The 17599-nt window shown below is 39.6% G+C and overlaps 1 protein-coding gene across 1 annotated transcript in view; it reads left to right on the plus strand.

Moving 5' to 3' along the window:
- Positions 1-13819, plus strand: part of LOC117304696 (nuclear receptor-binding protein-like) — a 44982-nt gene extending 31163 nt beyond the window's left edge. The window contains exons 3-14 of the mRNA XM_033789293.1: positions 3752-3856; positions 4870-5000; positions 5903-5997; positions 6788-6871; positions 7750-7910; positions 8292-8421; positions 9840-9942; positions 10818-10868; positions 11405-11585; positions 11943-12006; positions 12772-12827; positions 13406-13819. Of these exons, the coding sequence (XP_033645184.1) occupies positions 3752-3856; positions 4870-5000; positions 5903-5997; positions 6788-6871; positions 7750-7910; positions 8292-8421; positions 9840-9942; positions 10818-10868; positions 11405-11585; positions 11943-12006; positions 12772-12827; positions 13406-13498 (1254 nt within the window). The 3' untranslated portion in view covers positions 13499-13819. The remainder of the gene's footprint in view (positions 1-3751; positions 3857-4869; positions 5001-5902; positions 5998-6787; positions 6872-7749; positions 7911-8291; positions 8422-9839; positions 9943-10817; positions 10869-11404; positions 11586-11942; positions 12007-12771; positions 12828-13405) is intronic.
- The last annotated feature ends 3780 nt before the right edge of the window (positions 13820-17599 follow it).

Raw genomic sequence — 17599 nt, forward strand, 5'->3', positions numbered from 1 at the left:
CGATCCCTCAGTCTCGGTTGTTTTCCTCGGTCCGACGTGTCGTCCCTGATTTAGATGGGAATCACTATCCAAACCAAGTCCATTGTAGCCATTAAGAGGTGGTGAATCTCTTACTTTGCGCAGTTCCTTGGAAACCAACATCATACTCCTTGGGAGCTACATCTGTACTACTGTACTCCTAACCCCCATACTCTACTTGTTTACATCAAAGCTCACATCCTGCGGTTTATTCTCAAAACAGGGCCCAATTTCATAGAGCTGCTAAGCACAAAAATTTGCTTAGTGTGAAATTTCTTCCTTGATAAAAACCGGATTACCAACAAAATTTCCCATTTTTGCATATTGCCTGTTACTGGTATTCAGCTGTTGTTTGCTTTAAATCCTGAAAATCACGTGGAAATTTGGTTGGTAATCCTGTTTTTATCAAGTAAGAAATTTCATGCTAAGCAAATTGTTGTGCTTAGCAGCTCTATGAAATTGGGCCCAGAGGGTCAGCCCTTATACTCCATAAAATCTTTGGAGACCAGTTTAAGAACTGACTCCACGGTAGTACAGTTAATTACGATCCTATAAGCTAAAGTAGTAGTCCTAGCCTATTTTCTATACCTCCGCCTGGGTAATAGTTAAAAAGCACGACAGTTCTTTTCAGAACTGAGAAGTCTCCCGAACACCCGAACAATCTACCCCGCGTTAGTAGAATAAAGAAAGACAGTTCTCTAAGAACAAACTCTACCTGGCAAGTAGATACACACATGGTGTTACCGCAAACCAAATATATATAAAATCGTTACTGTTTCCCAAAGAAAAAATGTCATGCCTAAAAAGTCTTTTAGTTTTGAAGCAGTTTGATTGTTTACTTGTTAGAAATATTATTCCATCTAGTGGTGCACAATTTGTTTACAGATTTGTCATGTATCTATGCTTTTGTTTTATTGGGGATTTGAATGCTAACCATTGACTAGAAAATGATGATTTCTTTGAGTTGCAACTTACACATTTTGTGTATTATTTTGCTCTGCTAACTGTGCGAGGGGAATTGTTTCCTGACAAACATTTATTATTTATTATGCCAAAAGTCTTAATGGCCTGGCATAATCTTTCTCAAGCGCAAAATTCCTATTATTTATTTGGTTATATTTTGTGTCTGTGATTATTTAGTTTAAATTTACAACATGAACAATATGTGTGTGTTGTATACCTTCCCCCTCCCTCCCTCCTTCACAAAGCTGTCCTTTGGAAATATTCCAACTCGTCCATGGACTCAATGATAACATTCACATTAAACATTAATGTTAGACTCTGTGAGTCATTTATTACACATGACCTACTTGTACATGTCGACAATTTATCCATAATGATGGCAGCGTTTCTTTGTCAGTCCACATGTGATATTCACAATAGACAATCAATGTTCGGAACGTTTTTTCTGATAGGATTGTAAGTGAATCGCAGTGAATCACAGTCTGTCAAATGACATACATTTGCATTGTCTGGACTACATTAAAGCTATTATACACTCTCGGTAAAAAAAAAAAAGTTCACAGATTTACAAATAATTTACAGGGTTTACAGAAGGTAATGGTGAAAGACTTCTCTTGAAATATTGTTCCATGAAATGCTTTACTTTTTGAGAAAACATTAAAACAATATCAATTCTCGATAGCGAGAATTACGGAATATTTTAAACACATGTCATGACACGGCGAAACGTGCGGAAACAAGAGTGGGTTTCCCCGTTATTTTCTCGCGACTCCGATGACCGATTGAGCCTAAATTTTCACAGGTTTGTTATTTTATATATATATTGTGATACACGAAGTGTGGGAGTTGGACAATACTGTTTACCGAAAGTGTATAATGGCTTTAAAGGAACACTACAGAGGTGGTTTTGCTAACAAAACAGTTGCTGGAAGTGTAAGCATTTTATGTAATCCATCCTACATAAACTGACAAACCTGTAGAAGTTTGAGATCGATCGGCCATCTGGGTCATGAGAAAATAGTGAGACAAAAAAAACGATTGCACATTTTGCATGGACATTGATGCAATAAAAAAAAGGAAATAAAACGCTCACTGAGCGTTAATTTTTTTCAAAAAAGTTTTTCCCAGTGTTTTTAAAAATATAATTGCTGTTAAAACACCTGAAACTACTCAAAAGTTTTTCAACTGAAAGAAATTTCAGTTTCAGTTGAGTTATTTGTTGGTTTAAACTTTTTATTTTAAATCACCTTTAAATTGCTATTTGAAATTGATGAAATAAGTTACCTGCCTTTTTCTCTCCAGTTTAGATTTTTTTAGAAGGAATTAAACAGTTCTAATTAACTCAAATGGTTTTCAGTATTAGCCTGAATGTACATACACATGTCGGAACACTTTTACAAAAGTTACAACCGTTGAAAAAAATTGTCCTTGATTCGGCATTTCCCAGAAAGTAAATAACTCTGTCCATCTTCTGATGCATTTCAAAATCTCCCTTAATTATAGAAATGTGTTCTCTATCTTGTTAAGCGTAATTTTAAGTATCTCCCTGGTACAAAATCTCCTGCAAATGTTACCATTTCTGGTATCCTGAGACGAATTTCATAAAGCTTGTAAGCACAAAAACTTGCTAAGCACAGAAAAATCTTGCTTTCTAGAACAGGTTCAAAAAATTGCATAAAGTTGACATTGGCACTGATTCCCAGTTAATTATTTGCTTAACAAAGAAATGTGCTAAGCAATTTTTTCTTCATCTTGAACGCTTTATTAAATTGGGCCCTGCTCATTCTTGGTTAGCAGAAACTTTTTAATTAATATTTTCCTTTCAAGCAGTTCTATGAAATTGGGTGCAGCATATGATGGAACAGATGGTTTTAATAAATCTTCCCCCTTTTTTATCATTTGAACATTACTGTGTCCCCACATCCGTCTTAATGTTTCAAGTTTCCAGACCACATCCCTGTAACTAATCATGTTCATTTCACGCTAAAACCTGAATCATTAAAGGCAGTGGACACTATTGGTAATTACTCAAAATAGTTATTATATTAGCACAAAACCTTACTTGGTAACGAGTAATGGGGAGAGGTTGGTAGTATAAAACATTGTGAGAAACGACTCCCTCTGAAGTGACGTAGTTTTCGAGAAAAAGTAATTTTCCACGAATTTGATTTCGAGACCTCAGATTTAGAACTTGAGGTCTCGAAATCAAGCATCTGAAATCACACAACTTCAGGTGTTTTTTCTTTCATTATTATCTCGCATCTTCGATGACCGATTGAGCTAAAATGTTCACAGGTTTGTTATTTTATGCATATGTTGAGAAACATTAAGTGAGAAGACTGGTCTTTGACAATTACCAATAGTGTCCAGTGTCTTTAACATGTGATTTGTGTGAGGTGTCGTGGACGTGCGATAAGAGCACCGGACTCGAGCTCTGGTGTGTCTGTTCAGAGTGTGGGTTCGAATCCCAGTCGTGATACTTGTGTCCCTGGGCAAGACACTTTACTATAATTGCTTCTCTCCACCCAGGGGTAAATGGGTACCTGTGAGGGCAGAGATGGTATTTGTGGTTGGTTTAGCTCAGTGCGCTACATATTTGGCGGCGCAGGCTGTATACTCCCCAGGGAGCTGAGATGGTTTAAGGAATGAAATGGCCACGTGATCAGGGTAATAATGTTGGAAGCTCTTTGAGACAAGGTGTATAAAGCGCTATATAAAAACTGAATATTGTTATTATTATTATCATTTATCTGTGTTTTATCGTTAACAGGAGAAAATCCGTGTCAAATTTGACAATCTGATTGGTCTGGAGCACTGCAACATCGTCAAGTTTCATAAATACTGGGCGGATATCAGAACAGAAGTCAAGCCAAGGGTAGGTTCTCTTCAGAAGACGCACTCCCATCCACTGCAGGCCTGGAGTTACACGCACACCACAGAGGCCATGGTCTACGTTGCCCCTGGTTTTGGCCTTGGTGCCCTTTCAAAAGTTTCCCATTGACTTTAAGATATTCCAGTGGAAGTGCCCTTTGCAAAAAGAAAATTCCCTTTTAAAGATGAAAGTCCAGGCCGGCCACTGTACATAGTTAGTTTCCTTCCCAAAAAGAACTTTGGCTAAAGTTCTGACAAATATCTTTATCATTGAGCGGCCATTTTGTATTTCAATCATTCAAATCAATGTAACCAAACTGAGGCTGGAAGGCTTAATGATCTGTCAGGCCTTGAACTTTGCTTTCAAAGGGCACAACAGTTTTCCCTCTGGTCAGGGGCACTTTAATGAGGAAAGTATAAATTTGAATTGGAACTTTGCACAGGGCACCACAGCAAAAAAGCACAGGGCACCACGGCGAATGCTGCATGAGCTGTGGGTTATTTCAAGGCGTGCAAATACATAGATTAATCAGCACATGATCTTTTGCTAGTAGAGAAACGTTGCTTAGAAAAATATGAAACATCAACACTGAAACTGCAAGAAGGAAAACTAAAACAAAAATGATCAAAAAATAAAAACACAGGATTTAATTACCTTTCTTGAGCATGTATATATAAACTGTACTAAGTTTGTCCCTTTAATGGGAGACTTTGGAACAGCAGACTTACCAGGTAAATTTCCATTGTTTACGTAGTTCTGAGCATGCGCACATTACCGAGAACAATGGATTTCCCCAAGCGTCCCAAAAGTCTCCCATTGCATCTGATGAAGTAGTTCTTGCTGCAAATGCTCATGCGGTTTTTCTGATCCCTGTAAGTTTTTTGTAAATCTGTGAACTTAAAAGAAAAATTCTGTTCCGAAAGTGTCCAATGGCTTTAAGTTCGATCTTTCATTTTTTTTGTTTCATATATTAGACTTACACGTCTAACCTTGTTATATTTTCTCTTTCTGTAAAGGTTATTTTTATCACAGAGTACATGTCCTCGGGGTCGCTACGACAATTCCTAAAACGAATCAAGAAAGACAAACGAAATATACAAGAGAAGTCGTGGAAGAGATGGTGCACACAAATACTCTCAGCATTAAGGTACAAAACAAAGGCAGGATGTTGCAGCTGGGAAGTAGAATGCCAGCCAGAATGTAGAATATGTAGATAGATAGATACATAGTTTATTTCTTTTTACATTCGTGGCCAACGGCCAAATTACATTAAAAATTACAATTCGTACCAGTTGGAGAGTGGGTTGTGCGACAAGCGACTCATTTTTTGTAGAGCCTGACACATATAAGATTCCTAAAATTGCTGTAGTTTTGGGTGTCTTGCACACATACATCAATTAAAGGTAGACAGCGTTCCCCCTTGGCCAAATGCTAGTTAAAACACCTAAGGATAAGCCAGAATTCTGTCCAACTAGTCCGCCAGGTTAGTGGATTGCAAATGCAGGTTTTCAGATCCCTTTTGACCTTTGTCAAAGACCAGTATAAAGACCAGGGGTCGATTTCACAAAGACTTAGGACTCCTCTTATCTCGAGTTGGGACGAGTAACTCGTCCTAACTTAGGATTAATCTTAAGGTCTGCATGCTACAGTGCAGGGTTGGGATTCGTCTCATGTCCTAAGATTAGTCTTAAAGTTAGGAAGAGTTTTGTGAAATTGACGGCTGTATTCTCATTTGGTGTATTCCAACATATGCATACAATTTGTGAAAATTTGAACTCAATTGGTCATCGAAGTTGCAAGAGAATAATGAAAGAAAAAACACTCTTGTTGCTTAAATTTGTGTGCTTTCAGATGCATAATAAAAAGGTTTCAGGGTTGAAGAATTTAAATATTTAAGTGAGAAAATACCTCTGTCTACCTCATTTCCCACAGCTCTTTGTTGCTCATTACCAAGTAAGTTTTTATGCTAACAATTATTTGAGTAATTACCAATAGTGTCCAGTGCCTTATGAGTAAATGAAATTATTTTAACTCTATATTTCCGTCTAGTTATCTCCACACGTGCGATCCGCCCATAATCCACGGTAACCTCACCACGGATACCATCTTCATTCAACACAATGGTCTCATCAAGATCGGCTCAGGTAAATCAAAAATCTAAAATCATTCTTTGATCCCAGTGATTTGCTCCCTACAAAAATATCACGGCTCGCCCTTAACACTAGTCTGGCGTACAATGTCTAGTAAAAACTGCTACAAGCTCAGGCCTGTATGCTTTAGGCATGGGCAAGGGCACCAATGCATTTTCTCTTCGGTAAAGGAAACTGTAAATTTCTACTGGAGCATATCATGGGCACTAAGTCAATGACCATTGGGCATGGAGGCAATCGCCTTTGTTGCCTCCTCAACTTGACCTGTGGGCTCCTATGTAACTTCTTTGTATGGCAAGCATGATATTCTTCCTACTTTAGTCTGATTTTCCGATGTGTTGCCCTTGGGAAAAAACAGAAAATCTACGAAAAATGGCCTGAAAAGTCCGTTAACTTCTGTACCACATTTAAATGTAGACTAAATGCAATTTTCATACTTTTTTCCAAAAAAACAAATATCATGCCTTCTTTGGCGTTATTTACCTGAAAAATATCCATGTTAAATCATTTTGGACACTTGGGGTTGTGTTCCCTTGTTGGAAGTAGATGTTTGTGTCATTAGGCAAGACTCCAACATCAATTACTTCTCTGCACCCAGGAGTATAGTCATCTTCCTGGTAAAATTAACTCGAATGGAACTTGGGTAGGATCAGTCAATTTGATGTTTGATTTTCTGATTTCTTAAAGATGTTTTACTCTTACACGATTTTTAAAAGTTTTTTTTTTGTAATAGTAGATTTACCTTTAATTGAAATCTTTGCCATCTTTTTATTTATTATTCCAGTCGCTCCAGATGCCATTCACAACCATGTGAAGACATACCGGGAAGAACAGAGAAATATGCATTACATTGCACCAGAGTATGGAGGTAGGTTACCGGGTTAACGAAAAGAGTAGCAAATTTTGCTGAGCTTTTTTTAGGTACCACCATACTATTAATCTTTTACTTTCCACAGTACATTTTCAAACAATAGACCCCTTGTTTACGATGCCCATGCCCAAAACAGTGCCCACATTGAGGTCAACGAAGAGCTATCATTGGCTGAAAGTTGTGCGCAATGCGTACACACATACTCTGCAATGGCGGCCAATGCAAGGGGTCTGTACACACTTATGCATACTTTTGGGAATGAAAACTGAATGAAAAGTTCTAAATCTGAGGTCTCGAAATCAAATTCGTGGAAAATAACTTCTTTCTCGAAAACTATGGTTCTTCAGAGGGAGCCAGTTCTCACAATGTTTTATACCATCAACCTCTCCCCATTACTCGTTACCAAGAAAGGTTTTATGCTAATAATTATTTTGAGTAATTACCAATAGCGTCCACTGCCTTTAAACTAAAGACCCCTTGCATATGATGTTGCAAGCCGAAACAGTGCTCTCACCGAGGTCAATGAAGACGATACTGGCTCTTATCAGAGGCAGCACTCTCACAAAAGAGATTTAAAATACATGGTTGTACCCACAGGGTACCTGTGAGGGCAGAGATGGTTCTTGTGATTGGTTTAGCTCAGTGCGCTACATATTTGGCAGCACAGGCTGTATACTCCCCAAGGAGCTGAGATGGTTTAAGAAATGAAAAGGCCCAGTGATCAGGGGAAATAATGTAAGAAGCGCTTTGAGACATTGTGTATAAAGCGCTTTATAAAAAAAAAAAACATTATTATTATTATTTATAGTTAATATTATTTTAACACTATGCTAAGCTCTAAACACCATTTAATACTTGCTTTGTAACCTCAACAGAAGCTCAAGATCTCTTGACGACCGGCGTAGACATCTACGCCTTTGGAATCTGTGCATTAGAAATGGCGGTTTTAGAGATACAGACCAACGGAGATAATAAACATATATCACGGGAGGCCATCGAGAAATCCATTGACCAACTAGAAGACCCACTCCAAAGAGTGAGTCCAACTTTGGTGTCTTGTTTTAATTTAACCCTCCTACTCTTGGTGCTATTTTAATAAATAATAAAACTGTAATTGTAAAGTGGCAGTTTGCCACAGGATACAAGGCGCTAAAGAAAAAAGGAAAACAAGACGGTATAAAGACGCTGTCGACTCGCTACAGACTAAGAGAAAAGGTGGGTCTTGAGAGCCCATTTGAAGGCTGGGACACTGTTGGAGCTCCTGGTTTGGATAGATAGACTATTCCATAATCGGGGAGCGGCAATGGAAAAGGCCGTCACCTGCAAGTTTATTGTCCAGCGAGTTGACCAATGAGTCTAGCTCTGTGTGATTGTTTTTTGGGCCCCTTTTTATTTGAATCTTGTGTTTCTTTGTTAGGATTTCATCCGTAAGTGTGTCGGACCCGTTCCCCAGCGGCCGCTGGCAAGAGAGCTCCTATTCCACAATGTGCTGTTTGAAGTCCACTCCCTCAAGCTTCTATCAGCTCATTGCTACGTCCAAAACGAAAGTAAGTATTCCTAAGAACAAGTATAAACAACTGGGTTGGTGCAAGGCGAGGCTAACGCAATGACCTAAAACATCTGAACAAAGAGAAATTGTATATTTGGTTTGCGGTAACACCTTGTGTGTATCTACTTGCCAGGTAGAGTTTGTTCTTAGAGAACTGTCTTGCTTTATTCTACTGCCGTGAAGTAGATAATCGGAGGTTCCGGAGACTTTAAACAACTGTCCTGCTTTTTAACTATTACCAGGGCGAATGGTATAGAAAACAGACTGGACTACTTCTTTAGCTTATAGGATCGTAATTAACTGTGTTAACAAAGAGAAATTGAGCTTGATTCTGCAACCTCCGGTTTAACATACCTGTGCTCTACCAACTGAGCTATCTAGTGCTTTTGTTGGTGGTCTCCCTATTTTGTCAATCTCTTTGTTCAGGGGAGGGGGGTGGGGAGAGGCGGGCAGTCAGAAGCCATTTACCCAGTTAATGCTAGGGCCCAATTTCATAAAGCTGTTTAGCAGAAAATACTGCTTAACAAATTCTTTCGCTAAGCCAAAAATGAGTGGGGCACCAGTTGCAACAATTTAAACTTTATGGAATGTTGGCTGGTAACCTGTTTTTGCTAAGCAAAGCTTTCCTGTGCTTAGCAGGTTTTGTGATATCTGGCTTTTAGAAATTGGGTCGTGGTAGCCAGGGATCACACTCATGATCAAACTGGGAAGTGGCAGCAGAGGAAGATGAGATGTTTTGTTCTTCCAGGTGAAGTGCAGACATGGTATGAAGATGACGCACTGTGAGGTTGGTGCGCAGACAGACAAAATCAATCTCATGTGCAGAATATAATATACAGTGGGGTGCGGTTTAAAAAAGTGGAGAGCCTGCGAGCTAGATGGTTCCTTCCCTCCCTAATGCCGCATTGGATGTTGTGAAGTCTCCAGGATCCTTCTGTGAGGAGTTCTACTCTTTGCTGGTGATAGGGAAGAAGAAGGAAGAGTAAACTTGGGAGCTGCAGTAGAGTGTCCAGAAAGGAGAGCCATGACCTCTGGTGTTTTTTGTTTTTTGTTATGCAAGTCACCAGACACACGAGACCTGAAGGCCACTTCAAGGTGTGGGCTACAATAAACTATCCAGGAGCCGTTGCCACCTACTCCGTGGGGCCGAAACAATGTTACCCCCTTCACAGTCTATACGGATGTAGGCTTGGGCATCATCCAACCGAAGCCTGGCTGGTAGAGCAGAAAGCACTACCTCCCCAACTTAGGCCGTGTCCGAATAGGCGGCTTTGGCTACAACTACGGCTAGATCACAGGCGTCTACCTAATCTTCAACTGGCTGACACGCTGATCTAGCTGTAGCTGTAGCCGAAGTCGCCGTTTTCGGATTGTTAGATGTTTGATTGAATGATCTTCTTTTGTTTCTTATATTAGATGTATTAGACCATGCAGACAACACACTCATAGAGAGACTATCACCAGAAACAGTAATAGCAAGTATAGAACATCCGGACGGTGTAGAAAATGTGCAATGGAAGTAAGTGAATTCCTTCAGTGTCCTTCACAGTAAAAACTCTTATGCATCTACTTCTGTGTTTGTGATCAAAGGGACCCGACTTGGTGAGAAGATGGTCTTTTTGGAGCATGGCAAAGGGCAGAGTCAGATGGATTCGTGGGAGAGTGCTCGTGGGGGCCAGCGGCACTCCATGCCCCACGACCATGCTGTGAAGACGCGGTCCATTATTATAGTATGACCGAGGAGGCTGGCGGGGCTCTGGCCCGGCTGCCTTGGGGGCCTGGCACAGGGCCCCGACTTGGTGCGAGCCATGCTCCTATGAAATTTACAGACTGAACTTAATTTCCAAATTCAAACACAAGAAAGTGTACAATATACAGAGAGATTGAAGGTGTAAATACATAACACAGAGGAAAAGATAAAATTCAACAAGCTTAGAAGTGGAGGGGTCCATAACAAGCACTGCTTGTCCAGTATGGGTCCCCTATGTAGGGTGTGTTCGATTAGCTTCCCTGGGTCGACCGTGCAATGCTCATTCGGGTGAGCCCCTGACAAGAGCTAATCGAATGATCAATCGCACACTCGTGGTGACGTCGTGCACCTGGGGCCAGCCCCAAGTGACCCGCTCCACAAGCAGGGCACTTGGGGCTGACCCGGGTGAGCCCTAGAATGACGCCAAAGCTGTTCGAACGTACCGGGGGCAGACTGGGGTCAACTCGGGGAAGCTAATCGAACACACCTATTACGTTGATTGTAGCTGGGGTACGTCGAAGTTGTGAAGGAACCAAGCTACAATCAACAGAATAAACGGGGTTCAATGGGCTGTATGGTTTTTACAAATATTTGTTTGGGGTAAATTTAAATGAAGTTGTTTTATGAACTTTTTTATTTGACAGAGTATCCCAGGTTCCAGCCCTTGAGATCGAGAAGTTTATCGAGGAAGTCAAGTAAGTCAGTAATACCTAGATTTAAACCATAGAGCTGCTTAAATGCAAAAATTGCTGTGCTTACCAGAATTCGGTTACCAGCCAAAATATCAAGTCATATGTACAATTTGTGACTGGTGTCCTGCTCCTTTCTGCTAAGCAGATGATTGTTAAGGAAGTGTTTCTTATTTGCGTAGTCAGAAACAGCGTCTATAAGTGTTTCTCTTTTGCGTATTTAAAAACGGCGTCTACGAGTGTGTCACTTTTGCGTATTAAGAAACAGCATCTATAAGTGTTTTTTTTTTTTCGCATTTAAAACTGGCGTCTATAAGTGTTTTTCTTTTGCGTAGTTATAAACAGTGTTTTTAAGTCTTCGTTTTTGTGTTTTCAGAAACTGTGTCTTTAAGTGTTTCGCTTTTGCATTTTTAGAAACAGTGTCTATGAGTGTTTCGCTTTTGTGTAATTAAAAAACTGCGTCTATAAGTGTTTCTTATAGAACTGTTTCTCTTTTCGTATTCAGAAAAGGTGCTATAAGTGTTTCTATTTTGCGTTTTCAGAAACGGCGTCTATCCTTTAACGGCGTACGCGCTGCCAGAGCATCCAGCCAAGACACGCCCTCAGACGCCAGAGACGGCGGAGTCAGTGAAGAGCACTACCCCTGAACCAGTAGAGGTGGAGAGTAGGGCTATCTTAAGGATGCAGTGTGAAACCAAGGAGGAGGAAGAAGGCAAAGTTAAAGTAAGAAAGGACAAAAGTTTTCTGTTTTTTTGTCCGTTTTGATTGCCATTTTCGTCCAGCGTTCAAGGTTATTTTATAAACGGTATGTAACCAAATGGAGAAATGCATCCAGCTCAAAACTCTTCTATATGATTTTAAATGTTTGAATGGCATTGCTCCACCATATCTCTCTGGTATTTTTCATCATAGCCACCGTCAAGGACTCCTTTCTTCTGATAAAACTCGGCTTAACACCAGATTAACTGAAGAAATAGAGTTGACATTTTGTGAAATTATGTTCAGTTTGTTCAACATCTACAATTGCAGACAAATGATAGTCATGAGAAATAATAATTGTATACTTTTTTTATTTCCCAGTTGGAGTTACTACTACGGATGGATGATAAAATGAACCGGCAGCTGAGCTGTGAAATTGGATTAGGTATGTAAAGAACTTGTAGTTGATGAAGATTTGGGCGGTCAGGTTGGCGCAGTGGTATCTTTCCTCGCCTTCCACCTCCAGGATCCTGGTTCGAATCCCACTTAAGGCACCATGTGGATTTTCAGTCCCTACCTGACTGCGTGGGTTTTCCGTGGAAGATTTCTCTGGGGTTTTCATCCCCACTTCTAAAACTGAAACTTCCTCCCTTGTCTTCTCTCCAGTGGCTTCTTGTCTTGCATAGTCATTGATGAAATGAAAAATTGAAACTAGTTGTCCAAAGACATGTACTGTGTCAGCAGTACTTGGACAGTTAGATTTGTAATAAAGAGACGAGAAATTTCAGACTTTCATCTGAATTCTGACGTTTCTATCTGCCTGTTATTTTCTTCAGATGTAAAGAAATCATTCTCTTTGATAAACTGCTCTAGGTAGAAATGCCATTATTTAAAGGGCCACAACCATGCCTCGAAATTGCATGGTTTTCCTTTTACTTTGCGAACTAACACGGTCGGCAATTTCTTGGAGTCAAAAACTTGACTCCACAAAATGGCATGCATCTTTCTTACCATATGCATTTTATAACAAACGGTTTCAAATGCTTTTCATGCATGGAACAACTCGCCCGATCCGATGCATTGTGTCCCCTTAAGCAGACTTCCTGACATGTTTACCCTTGCTTCAAACCTTTTTGTCAGCAACGACTCTCACCCGTGAAATGTGCTGTTGATTTTTCTAAAGTTTGTTTTTATGCTCTCTTTATTTCAGAGGACAGCCCATGGGGTCTGGCAAACGAGCTGGTAGAATATGGTTTCATCAATGATGTAAGTTTTCTTGCAACCACTAGAAATATTCAGAAGAATTATCTAAAAAGACTTTAGGCCTGAAGCCTTTTATAGGCATCTAAAATGCACACAAATTTATGCTGTAAGGGTGTTTTTCTGTCATTATTCTCTTGCAACTTTGATGACCAATTGAGTCCAAATGTTCATACATTTGTTATTTTATGCATATGTGGGATACACTAATTGAGACTATTGGTCTTTGACAATTACCAATCATAGCCTGCTGTCGATTTCACCAAACTCTTCATAACTTTGGACTAACGACGAGTTAAATCCCGTATCCAAACATGTTAGGACGCAATGAACCCATCCTAAGTTAGGACAGGTTACTCGTCGTAACTTGAGATAGGATTAATCTTAGCGTTTTGGTGAAATCGGCTGCAGTGCCTTTAAACATGTAAACATTCCAACCTTACTCTTGTGCTACTAATGTGTTCAGTTGCATCCAATTGAAGTTGGTTGTCGTCAAATTGCTTGTAAAAAATTTCTCTTTTGAAAGTGAGCCTGAAGAAGAATACGTCTCTCACGATCACCCCCTTTTTCCCATTTTTTTCCAGACCGATAGGATACGAGTTGCCGCCCTTATAGAAGAGAAGCTAAACATCCCAACCAACCAGTCCAGCGGACTTCCAGTCAGTGTCAACTCGTAGCAAGAACTCAACCCTCCAACATTGGGAAAGCAGAGTGTGATCAATGCAATTGAAAATGCGTCCCGTCGCCACGCGTACGGTGGCACGTTTTTTGTACATGTTTAGATGATAGCGTCACAGTAGTTGTACAATTGTCCAAGGTTTCTTAATAACTCTACTCAGTAGATGTGAAACAATAAGAAGAATGTTTTAATTCTGACGTTGTTAAGAATTTACACAAGGAATTTCTTTACTCTATCTTAATCCAACAGCACATGATAACCTAACCAGGCATGATATTCTTCCTACTTAAAGGCAGTGGACACTATTGGGAATTACTCAAAATAATTATTATCATTAAACTTCTCTTGATTACGAGTAATGGGGAGAGGTTGATAGTATAAAACATTGTGAGAAACAGCTCCTGCTGAAGTGACGTAGTTTTCGAGAAAGAAGTAATTTTCCACGAATTTGATTTTGAGACCTCAGATTTAGAATTTGAGGTCACGAAATCAAGCATCTGAAAGCACACAACTTCGTGTGACCATGGTGCAACAAAGGTGTTTTTTTCTTTCATTAATATCTCGCAACTTTGACGACCGATTGAGCTGAAATTTTCACAGGTTTGTTATTTTATGCATATGTTGAGATACACCAACTGTGAAGACTAGTCTTTGACAATTACCAATAGTGTCCAATGTCTTTAAGTCTTATATCCGATTTATTTGTTTTGCCCCCATGGAAAAATCCCTAAACTCTGATTAAATAGCCTTAGAAGTCTATTCAAACTACTGTCTACAGTATGAACAAGTTGATCAGCCCTTGTGCTAAAAAAAACAAGTTCCTACTTTTTTCCAAAGACCAAATATCATGCCCGAGCCTAACACGCATGCTTCTCAACCTTCAATTGATAAATGTTGGTTAAGCTTTGTGGTATACAGTGTAATACAATATTTGGGATCTCATTTTGGAGGACAAAATTGTGAAAGCTTGCTTTTTACAAAGTTGGTACCAGTTCATTTGTGCTGTAAAATATTTCCAACTGAAAAACTAAGGTACTGAACTCCAACACTCTGTTCTTGATTTGATTTTCCCAAGTCAAAACGATGTGCGCACAACCCCTGACAAATTATTAACCATTGCACAGCAATTCCTCAGAAACCTGATTGTGTCATTTGAGCAAAGTTTCACAGTTTGAGGAAATTTTCACAGTTTATCAAACTCATCATTTGAGGAAAGTTTCACAGTTTATGAACAAAGTTTAATCCGTTTAACAACCAGTGCACTGCAGGGATGTATTATACTGAAATGCCTTCAGACCTTTATCATGCTGTGGTCATTGCTGTCTAGTACCCCACGTACAATAGACAGAGCTGTTGTAAGTCTCATGATAGAGACCAGACTATCTTTCCTTCCAGACTCGGTTTAGTTAGGCCGTGTCCGAAACGGAGACTTCGGCTACAGCTACGTCTAGATCAGCGCGTCTACCAGTGTTGAAGAATAGGCAGACGCGCGCGATCTAGCCGTAGCTGTAGCCGAAGTGGCCGTTTCGGACACGGCCTTACATTGGGTCTAATACGTGAAAAACAAGATGGCCGCCTGTGATTAAGGTCATTCCATTACAATCACAATATCTTTTATATATATGCTGTTGGATTTTGATAGATATTGTTTTCAGAGCAGCTCTGATGATAAGAAGTTGTTTCTTTTAAAGACAGTGGACACTCTTGGTAATTGTCAAAGACCAGTCTTCTCACTTGGTGTATCTCAACATATGCATAAAATAACAAACCTGTGAAAACTTGAGCTCAATTGGTCGTCGAAGTTGCGAGATAATAATGAAAGAAACAAATTTTGGTCACACGAAGTTGTGTGCTTTCATGCTTGATTTCGTGACCTCAAATTCTAAATCTGAGGTCTCGAAATCACATTCGTGGAAAATCACTTCTTTCTTGAAAACTACGTCACTTCAGAGGGAGCCGTTTCTCACATTATTATTATTACTGGTTTATTGTAAAAACATCTGCTTGTCGCAGTCCAGAGACTGAATTAAAATACACATTGTTTTATACTATCAACCTCTCCCCAATACTTGTTACCAAGTGAGGTTTTATGCTATAATTATTTTGAGGAATTACCAATAGTGTCCACTGCCTTTAATGTTCAACTTATTTTATTGTTCAACTTTTCTTTTTCTTTTTTTTCATTTTTTTAATTCAATTCATCAGTATTAATGAAGAAGCCTTCAATTGCGTAGATCAAGAATTGTATATTGATTGTAAATCCCAATGTTCTAGTTGGAATTCAATTCAACAACTCGCAGAAAAGCACATTTTATTGACAAAAGAAAACAAAATCCAAAATGCCTATCGTCCAACATGTTATTAATAAATGACTTCATCCTCAAGACGAGGCCTACCAATTCCTACTACCGTAGTTCTTCACTTTTTGAGACGAGGATTCACCATTGTGCTGAGATGTATCACCCAGGAGGTTCAAGCAGACTTTATGCTCCAGATCAAGGGGAGATCGAGGCCCATCAAGGCCCACTGTGATAGTTGCTCACTCGTGGTCATGTAGAGAGTTTTTAAAATCCTCTGAAATGTAACACCCAGGAGGTTCAGGGGACTTCATCCTCTAGATCAAGGGGAGACCCAGGCCCACTGTGGTAGTTGCTCACTTGTGGTGATGTAGAGAGTTTTTAAATCCTCTGACATGTAACACCCAGGAGGTTCAGGGGCTTCATCCTCTAGACCAAGGGGAGATCGATGCCCATCCAGGCCCACTGTGGTAGTTGCTCACTCGCGTTGACGTAGAGAGTTTGTAAATCCGCTGAAATGTAACGCCGGGAGGTTCAGGGGGCTTCATCCTCTAGACCAAGGGGAGACCCAGGAAGTTCGGGGGCTTCATTCTCTAGACCAAGGGGAGACCCAGGAAGTTCGGGGGCTTCATTCTCTAGACCAAGGGGAGACCCAGGAAGTTCGGGGGCTTCATTCTCTAGACCAAGGGGAGACCCAGGAAGTTCGGGGGCTTCATTCTCTAGACCAAGGGGAGACCCAGGAAGTTCAGGGGCTTCATTCTCAAGACCAACTATCTTTATTTGTGGTGATGTAGAGAGTTTGTAAATCCTCTGAAATGTAACACCAACAATTTATTTGCCCAGTCGGGAAGAAATAATCCTCACATTACAAAAACTCTCACCCAATGTTTTTTGCACTCCGGCAAATAAAATGTGCTTTATGTTTATAGATTAACACTAGGAAATTAAAAAAAAAAAACAGTACAAATGTAGCATGATTAAGCATTAAAAGCTTAATAAATATATTATAAATATAACAAGCTTAGAGTAATTTTTAGAAATTTGTTAATTAGTGTAAATAGTCAGAAGAGATTCTCTCGGTAGAAACTTAGTGTAAGACATTTTAGAGGATTGGGTGGTTTTACTCCGCAATGCCAAAAAGGGCCGAAGGGTCGGTTACAACAAACAACTTTTTGTCATACAATTTTTTGTTAAGCTCAGAAAATGCGTCGTTTTTTTTCAACCGTGTTAAAAAACATATTTCTCAAACATATTTGTGTCACTTCCGGGGGTATATTCATTCATACCCAAAACAGTTCTTAAAGACTGGAACACATAACCACCACAGACATCGTATCCATCATGGACAATAAGTCTTTTAATGAAACCATTATAATCCAGCTCTAAAAGCAACTTAAAACCACGCCCCAACGAAAGTGACAGGGCGCCGATTAAAACTGTGCAGGACGAACCGCCTATACCCTCGGAAGTGATAAAAATACTATTGAGAGCACCCTCACATGGTCAAAAATACGGCGCATTGAGCGATTGTGTAATGAGTCTTCCTTATATGTAAGGTATTTTCAATTTGATGATTTTTTTTTTGTTAGTAAGCAACAATTTTATAGCATCTGCGTTTTATAGATGTTGAATTTGCATCGGGGATAAAGAATATTAATTTGGTTTTACCCTAACACACACGGCAGTGCAAGGGTAAAACCAGATTAGTATCTGCATTATCGGAGAAGGTGAACATTCTATTTTTGTCATGTTTTCCCTTCTGCGAAAGTTAACTCTTTTCCAGTTATGAACTTAAAAATCAA

The sequence above is a fragment of the Asterias rubens genome, chromosome 21 (assembly GCF_902459465.1).
Source record: "Asterias rubens chromosome 21, eAstRub1.3, whole genome shotgun sequence".
NCBI classification, from domain to species: Eukaryota; Metazoa; Echinodermata; class Asteroidea; order Forcipulatida; family Asteriidae; genus Asterias; species Asterias rubens.